This window comes from Loxodonta africana, chromosome 5 (assembly GCF_030014295.1).
Source record: "Loxodonta africana isolate mLoxAfr1 chromosome 5, mLoxAfr1.hap2, whole genome shotgun sequence".
NCBI classification, from domain to species: domain Eukaryota; kingdom Metazoa; phylum Chordata; class Mammalia; order Proboscidea; family Elephantidae; genus Loxodonta; species Loxodonta africana.
Window position 1 is genome coordinate 78586973 of NC_087346.1, and position 9201 is coordinate 78596173.

Below are 9201 nucleotides of genomic sequence, written 5' to 3' on the forward strand. Positions count from 1 at the left end.
AAGAGCTTTTAGCACTAGAAAGTAGAAAATGATATGGTCCATGAGAGATTTAAGATGCTTTAAGTTGTTAAATGGGCAACATAAAAAAAAAAAAAAAAATTTTTTTTTTTTTTTGGGCAACATAAGAAAGGATAAATGTAGCCATGTATTATATAGAAGGAGACCCTGGTGGTGTAGTGGTTAAGTGCTATGGCTGCTAACCAAAGGGTTGGCAGTTTGAATCTACCAGGCACTTCTTGGAAACTCTATGGGGCAGTTCTACTCTGTCCTATCGGGTTGCTCTGAGTAGGAATCAACTCGAGGGTTTTATTATACAGAAGGATATGCTACAAATATTTAGAGGATTTGAAAGCTATATTATTTATCTGGACCTTAATATTTCCTGTCTGAGAACCACATTTCCAACCCTTGGGTTATGGCATTTATTTATTTGTTATATAACCTATTCTTCACCTAGGTGAGCCTCTGTGAGTGTACTAAAGGCTGCTAGTGATGTTGGTTTCACATCTCTTACTATAAACCACCCATTTATGTGAAATGGAAATAAGCATGCAGAAATTCCCTTGGATCTGAGAGTAGGATTTCCCCCAGCACAAACAAGTTAGTGGTCAGTTTAGCCACCCCAGCTAAGAATATCAGCCAATCAGAATTGAGGAGGGAAATGAGTTCCCAAAATATATATGATTCCCAAAAGCATGTTCTCTAAAGAATTTCTGAAGCTTGAAGTCCAATACAGGGGTGACTCAGTAAACCTCCATCCCACCACTATGAAGAAAAGTGGTGTTCCTCTCGTCTTGGGCATCATCTTCCTGGTTCTGATTGAAGTTCAAGGTAAGGGCTTCTGAGGTCTATTAGATGAGTAAAGTCAGGGATGTGAATTGTTGTATAAGCTTCTTGGTTCACTCGATAAAGGTGAATGTTCTGCATGCGTTGGAAAGGGATGTGGGTCACTCTCAAAACTTCTTGGTGATGTGGTCCATTATCTAAAGTTCATAACTTCAACCTGCCGAATCAAACACAAGTCTTCTCAGTCCAGGTGTATAAATCCCTGGCATTTAGAAAGTGTTCAGTAAATATTTGTTGGACTGGATGGTAATGAGACGAAAGACCCTGTCTCCTATATTTATTTTATCACCCTGATATTGTTTCTTGATAGGTATGTCTGTGTTAGCTGATTAAGGATCCAGTAATCAGGGAGTTTGTCCCTAATCTGCCTACTAACAGTTTGATTATCTTGGGAAAATTACTTAATCTTTCTAGGCCTCAGTTTTCTCATCTTTAAAATGGAGATTTTGCAGTTATACCTTTTCTGTCTACCAAACTATGTTTGCTGTCTACAAACTATGGCATATAGCAAGCGCAAGTAAATATTAAATGTGCGTTGAATGAGTGAGGGAATGAAGGTAACGTATTTTCAAAGGTTTTCTGAAGTTTAGAGCACTATACAAAAGCAAGGCAGTAGAACACAGAAAGGATGAGGAGGGTTCCTGGTTCCTGATCTCTACCAGAAAAATTCCTTGTTTTTTAAGAGAAGAAAAGGAAGGCACAGATCCGATTTGTGGAGGGGTTCAGCATCTGAATTTTAAGTGTATATATGGGCAAGCACTCTGAATGTAATATTCACAATAAATTTAACGTCCCTTCCAAGGTGGCCCATGCACATTGGAAGTGATTCGTTAGTATAAATAGAGATTTCTGCTCAAGCCGATATCAAGCCTATTCTATTGAATTCAGATAATAAATGAATACTCAGGGCTTTGGGAGTTGCTTAAGACACCATGGTCTGCACAGTACACATGAATTTGCACATTAGATATCTGTGTGTCTGACCTGTGATAGGCATTTATTAAATATTATAAAGGTCTTTTTTTCCTCCTAAGGTTTAAAGTATGGTAGTTAAGAGCAAGGCTCTTGCACTCAGAGAGATTGGAGCTGAAAGCCTGACTCTGCCCTCTCAAAGCTGTACGATTTTGTTCATTACTTAACCTCTCTGAACCTTAGCTTCCTTATCTAAAAAGTGGAGGTAATACTTACCTTGAAAGTTCTTGGAGATGATTTACAGACACTCAGTAAATGATACCCATAATCACTGTTACGTCCAGTGCATCATTTTGATGGATCTCCTAATTGAGACATTGCCCTAAACCTTTTCCCTTTTCCTTCAAAAATCCGTCGCTGTCAAGTTGATTCCAGCTCACCGTAACCTATGTGTTACAGAGTTAGAACTGTTCCATAGGGTTTTCTTGGCTGCAATCTTTATGAAAGCAGATCTCCAGGTCTTCCTTCTGTGGTGCTGCTGGGTGGGTTTGAACCACCAACCTTTTGGTTATTAGCTTTTTTTTCTCTTTCCCTTAGGAATCCCTACAATGAAGAATGGACGCTGCTTCTGCATTAACATTAACCAAGAGAAGATCCAATTACAATCCTTGAAAGACCTCCAACAATTTGCCCCAAGCTCTTCCTGTGGGAAAGCTGAAATCATGTAAGTAAAAACCCATCTAACATGCATGGGCCACATTGGAAGGGGTGTTAAATTTAGTATGAATATTGAATTTACAGTGCTTGCCCACATACACACGTAAAATTCAGATGCTGAGCTCCTCCACGAATTTAGTCCGTGTCTTCTCTTTCTTTGCTTAAAAAACAAGGAATTTTTCCAGTAGAAATCAGGAACCAAGGAAAATGTTTAATGCAGATAAACCAAAAGAAGATAAAAATCAGTTAGAATCCTACACCCTGTGGGAAATACTGTTAACCCTTTGGTATATAATCTTCCAAATCTCCCTTGATATATATATATATATAATCATATGCTGTATACCATTTTGCAGTCTGCTTTTTCACTAACACTGTTATGAACATTTTCTTGTATCAGTGCATTTTCTCTAATAATGCCACTTTTTCTTAATAATATCATTGTTAGTGGCCAGTTTACGTTCCATTGTACGGATGTACCATAATTTCTATGACCAAATGTATTATTGTTGGAAATGTAGGTTATTTCCAATTTTTTGCTATTGAAATCAACCTGTTATTGTTACAATGTTGTATCTTTAATTCCTTCCTATTAATACCTTTCTAGAGACAGAATTGCTAGGTTAAAGGATGTGCATATTTTAAGTCTTTTGATGCCTGAATCAAGGATGACAATAGATTGGCTGCTTTTATTCTCAGATTGTATAGAGAGCTTTTTTTTTTTTTCCAAATCTTTAAATTAGTCCTGGGAGGTGGGCTGTAAGTAAGTTTTAAAATTCAACTAGTATCTTTACCTTGTCTTGGGAAAATATTTGATTATAATTTTAATCGTTTTCCTTGGATTGTTCAACAAAATTCATGCTGATCTTCTTTATTTCTATAAAAACATAGACATATCGATAACTTATCTATTTTTCTTCTTCATTTGAATGTAAATGACTATTCCCAACAGAATAGAATTAATGTTACCCTGTATATGTAAGTCCCTCCCAATCTATATACCTGTTGGATTTTTTTCCTTTAGGGTTATATACTATCCTAGCAATTCATCTTAACCCACTCACTTGCTTCAAAAATGAAAAGGCAGGAAGAAGACTAGAAGTTTCACTTAGAATGTTGATACAAATACTTTCTAACTGGGGAGCTGAATTCTAGGGGTGATATGAAACATTTAAATTATTAACAGAAAAAAAATCACATTGATAATTTCATTGGCAGTGCTACACTGAAGAATGGAGATCAAACGTGCCTAAACCCAGACTTAAAAGATGTGAAAAAATTGGTGAAAGCCTGGGAGAAACAGGTTGGTAAAAAAGAGGAACAAAAATTTCTTTCTTCTAGAAATTAACTTGAAAGACAAAGCATCTGTACAGCTTCTTTAAGGATACATTTTTTCGTTCACATTATTGTGCTCCTATTTTTTCCTGGAATGATGCCATCACTTTGTAATATAATTGTATGCTTGCGTATATTATCACTTGTTTATCTTCCCCAATGGAATGTGTGTTCCGTGAGGGCAGGGAGCTTGTCATTCTTATTCAATACAATTAATACATATCGAATTGATTAGTAGACACTGAGGATACAAAGGGACTAAGATCTGGTCCCTTCCCTCTGTAGCAAATATGCCAACAATTAATTATGGTACTATGTGAGAAGCATAAGGATATGTACGAGAATCTTGAAGATTACTGAGGAAGGAATAATTTGCCTGGGAGGCAGGGAGAAAGTATTAAGGAAGGCTTCCCAGATCTGGTGACATTTGATTTGGGTCTTGAAGGATAAATAGTTCACCAGGAGGGTAATGATAGCATGAATAAAAGTGTAGCTTCATGAAAGAGCTTGCTGTGTTCAGGGACGCTCAAGTAATTTGGCTGGAGTTTGTGTGGAGGGAGTAAAGGGATTGAAGGGATGTACTAGTTTCCTAGGGCTGCTGTAACAAAATTCTGCAAAGTAAATGGCTTTAAAGAAGAGAAATTTATTGTTTTACAGTTCTGGAGGCTGGAAGTCCAAATTCAGGACTTAGCAGGGCCATGCTTTCTCTTTTTGAGCTAGGGGAAGATCCATCCTTGGCTTTTCCAGCTTCTAGTCGCCCCAGGTGTTTTTTTGTTTTAATTTTTATTGTGCTTTAAGTGAAAGTTTACAAATCAAGTCAGTCTCTAACACAAAAACTTATATACTCCTTGCTACACACTCCCGATTGCTCTCCCCCTAATGAGACAGCCCACTCCCTCCCTCCACTCTCTCTTTTCATGTCCATTTTGCCAGCTCCTATTCCCCTCTGTGTTCTCATCTCCCTTCCAGACAGGAGCTGCTTACATAGTCTCATGTGTCTACTTGAGCCAAGAAGCTCACTCCTCACCAGTATCATTTTCTATCCTGTAGTCCAGTCCAATCCCTTCTGAAGAGTTGGCTTTGGGAATGGTTCAGGTCCTGGGCCAACAGAAGGTCTGGGGCCCATGACCACCAAGGTCCTTCTAGTCTGTCAGACCATTAAGTCTGGTCTTTTTATGAGAATATGGGGTCTGCATCCCACTGCTCTTCTGCTCCCTCAGGCCCAGGGTTTTCTTAGCATTCCTTGGCTTATAGATGAGTCTTCATATCGCCATCTTCTCCCTGTTTCTGTCTCTGTGTCTCTTCACTTATTTTATAAGAACACCAGTCAGATAAGATTAGGACTCGCCTACTCCGTATGACCTCATATTAACTTAACTGATAACGTCTTCAAGACCCTATTTCCAAACAAAGTTTAGTTACAGGTACCAGGGGTTAGGACTTCAACATATCTTTTTGAGGGGCACAATTCAACCCACAACAAAGTAGAAAAGTAGACTAGGAACCAAAGTGGAAAGAATCCTATATGACATGCTAAGGAGCTGTCACAAAGAGGGTCATGAAGTATGTCATTAGGAGCTTGGGTTATGGAATTTGACAGACTAGTGTTTCTGCCACATACTAACTATGCAACTTTGGGAAAGTCACTGTCTCTAAGCCTCAGTCTCCTCAGATATAAAAAGCAAATGATAAAAGTACCAATTGCAGAGGGTTGTAGTTGGAGCAAGGGAGTAGAAAGAAAGGTTGGGTAATAATAATAGACACAAGACCAGGGAGGTTGCTACCTCCTCCTCAAAGTGATCAAAATAGAATCAAAAGGAGCCTCTCTGAGAATGAAACAATTTTAAACCAGTTCCGAGGATAAAGACCACAGTCAGGAGAGTTCAAATCTAATATAAAGAATGCAAAATGTTAAGATAAACATTACCTTTTTTTTTTTTTCCTTTCCTCACAGACCGGCCAAAAGAAAAAGCAAAAGAAATTGGGAAAACGTTGGAAAATCAAGAAAGGTAAAACAGTTGGAAAATTTCAACGTCCTCATCAAAAGAAGACTGCATAAGACAACACTTTACCAAGACGGGAAGGCATCTAATGCATAAGCTTGTTAGTTTGACTAGAAAACTTAAACCATTATTGTGATATTACAACATAGGTAGAAAGTTGCTTTTAAAATCCACATGTTAGGAATTGTGAGTAGCTATAGCTTGTTTTTGTTCTTTTACCCCAAACCAACTAAATTTTTTATCATGCTTACGACCACACTTTTAGTAACACCCACACATGAACAAATGCCCACATAATCACACCCACACACAACAGCTGCCTGGGAGAGCAGCCTCGGCTTCCTGGGCCACAAACTGCAGCCTCCAGAGAGTATCCTCAGGCAGACCTCAGCAAGCCCCAGGCCTGTCAGCATGCCAGTGAGCCGCTACACTGTTTGGGATTGAGCTGGACCTCATCAAGCTGCTGTAGCCAGCAGCAACTGTGCATGAATCAGCCTCCAGGCCTCACACACAATGTGTCTGAGAGAGCTGCTGTTTCTGAGGACCCCCACTGAAGATCAACAGCACTTCTCTTTCAGAACCTTTTATCTGGCCTTTGATGGAGGGCCATAATGTGACTCCATCTTGCCTGTCCAGGCTGACCACTTTTTCTTACTGTTCCCTTTTGCTTCAGTCAGGCCAGTTCTCCATCATCCCACCACAATTCAATGCCTGCGTCCTGTCCACCGCACATGCCCCATGCTCTCTCATTCACCTGGGTCTACTCCTTTCTTTCTTGCTCTTCCCCCAACAACCCCATAGGAATGCCTTCTTCTCCCTACTCATCCTCACTTCATGTAGTCTTCAAGGCTCAGTTCAAGTCCTGACTCTTAAATAAAACCTTTCTGGACTCTTGAATTATATTAAAATTTCTATTTCACTTGTGTTCAGTACCACTTGATGAGCACTTAATTTTTAACTAATTGATTTTTGTGTGTTTATTCTATCTTCCCAACCATATTGTCAGCTCCTCGAGCTCAGGGGCCACACTCTATATTTCCCTGAATCTGCCCAATGCCAAATATATTGAGTAACTAGGTTTTGAATAATTTCTTAATTGCAGTTGTTCCAGGTAGGAGGGCAACCAGACCATCTCTTCAGAGCAGGGGCTGGTTATTTACTGGCTACTTCCTACTCTCTAGCCCCTGGTGACCTCTTTTACTTGTATCTTCAGGCCAGTGTCACTGCAGGGACCAGGGGTGATGTAACATCCTCATCTTATTATGACAGGATGTTCACTTGGCCTCTCCACCAAATAAGAAACACATGTTTAAAATACATGTGGCTATTCTGGGCTATTTTCATAAAATATTGAGGACACCTAAAATCATAGCATCTTACAATGGGAAGGGGATTTCGAGATCATCCAGCATCTGACCTCTCCCTACCCAATACAAAATTCCCTTCAATACCATTCTTGACAAGTCTTCGTTTTGTGTGATCTTACAAGATAAGCACCAAGATCCTTTTGAAAGCTCAATTTAGGCAAATATGAATTTCATTGTCAATTTAACTTGTTTCAAGATTTATAAAGAATTGTGATTATCAGTCACCGCAGCAACTCTCATGAAGCCAGTGGGCAGTAAGATGCCAAGATTCAAAAGCATGGCGGATGCCCAGTGAGCCCCTACAGGGCTTGGAAACCTCCTTAAAGAAGGCTTTCAGTGAATTGCTTGAGAAGAGGGTGTTATTGGCCAGAATTTAAATCTGTACCTACTTTCCCAAATTTTATCACTCCTCACCCAAGCTGCAGGTGATTTTGAGTTTCCCAGTGGAGATCCCATCCAAGCCCCTTATCTAATTATAAGGCTCCAGCTAATCCCATGTAACTTCCCTGAAAAATCTAAATGTTGCATAATTTGAGAATCTGTGGCACAATTATTATGAAACTCACAAGTGAAGTGGGCAGCATATAGCTAGTAACTAAAGGTCTTGTTTTACTAAAAAGCTATTATACACACATATACACATTATACACACTATAACAAGGAGCCCTGATGGTACAGTAGTTAAGCACCCAGGTGCCAACCAAAAAAGTCATCGGTTTGGACCCACCAGCTACTCTGAGGGAGAAAGACGTGGCAGTCTGCTTCTGTAAAGATTACAGCCTTGGAAACTCTATGGGGCAGTTCTACTCTGTCCTACAGAGTCACCATAAGTCAGAATTGACTCAGTGGCACACAACAACAATAACATTATAATCACTGGTCATTTACATGTACATGAATATTTTCCAAGCAAATAATTGTGTTTAAAGCAGCACTGACATATATACTTTGTACTTTGAAATATTTTCTTTGTTAAAAAAGTGATATCAATAAATAGACAATTGTTCAGAAAACAAATCTTGATTTTCTTAATGCCTTTAACATTCCCCTCAACTATTGCATGCTTAACAGTAACTTTCAGGTGACCTTATTCATTTGCTTTTTAGCTTTCTTTTCAAATAAGGTGCAATATTAATGGAAATAAATACAAGGAAGCCCTGTAAAGAGCTCTCTGGGGAAAGAAAGACCTTTCTATGAAAAATATTACAACACCGCTTTATAGCAACATTGACTTATAAGAGTTATATGTAATGCACTTTATTTTCTAATCCTCAAGAGTCATACTATTGAAATGAGATATATATTCAGGAAACCAAAAATGCCCTGACTGTTTTCCATCTCCTAAAATTATGTGTTTAAATATTATAAAAAGCTTCAAGTAGTTATTGTGGAGACCTAAATATAAGTTATTTAAGAATCTATAAAATTTGGGCCAGAGATTATATCCCATGTGGAGTCTCTAAGAGGTTGGGCGTGGACAGAGAATATTACCCTTCTACACTTGATATTAGGCCAGTAGCTGTGATGTTTGGGCAGGTAACCGCCACTGATGGTGGACATGAATAAAGTCCTTAACCTGAGAGGCAGGAGGGTGCTGTGGAAAGAGCTTAAATTCTGGACTCTGAGATATCTGCGTTAGGATTACAGGCCCACCCCTTATTAGCTGCATGACCTTGGTTCAAGTACATTGTTTAACCTCCCTGTGCACCAGTTTTCTCATTCAGGATTGTTGTGAGGAATAGTCCCAACCTAGACCTTGAAACATAGAAAGTACTCAAGGATAGTCCCAACCCTCCCCAATCACTTACCTTGGCCGTGCCGTCCTCACAACAGAGGGTGTTCCACATCTCATACACACAAAAATGTTTCCAGAACTGAAAAAATACTCTGGAGAAATGAGACCAAAAGCCTCCTTAACCAGTTCTCAGAATTATGTTTTTATGATCCTAGTCCAGGTCACCATCATCCCTTTCTTAAACTATTTCAATAGCCTTCCATTTTCCCTGCTGCTCCTGTTTCTC

The 9201-nt window shown here is 39.1% G+C and overlaps 1 protein-coding gene across 1 annotated transcript; it reads left to right on the plus strand.

The window, feature by feature from the left end:
* The first annotated feature begins 690 nt into the window (after positions 1-690).
* CXCL9 (C-X-C motif chemokine ligand 9) lies at positions 691-8210 on the plus strand. The gene is made up of 4 exons (XM_010594179.3): positions 691-831; positions 2356-2482; positions 3694-3778; positions 5765-8210. Exons 1-4 carry the CDS (start codon positions 696-698, stop codon positions 5867-5869), a joined length of 453 nt encoding a protein of 150 aa, XP_010592481.3. The 5' UTR covers positions 691-695; the 3' UTR covers positions 5870-8210.
* Positions 8211-9201: the final 991 nt, after the last annotated feature.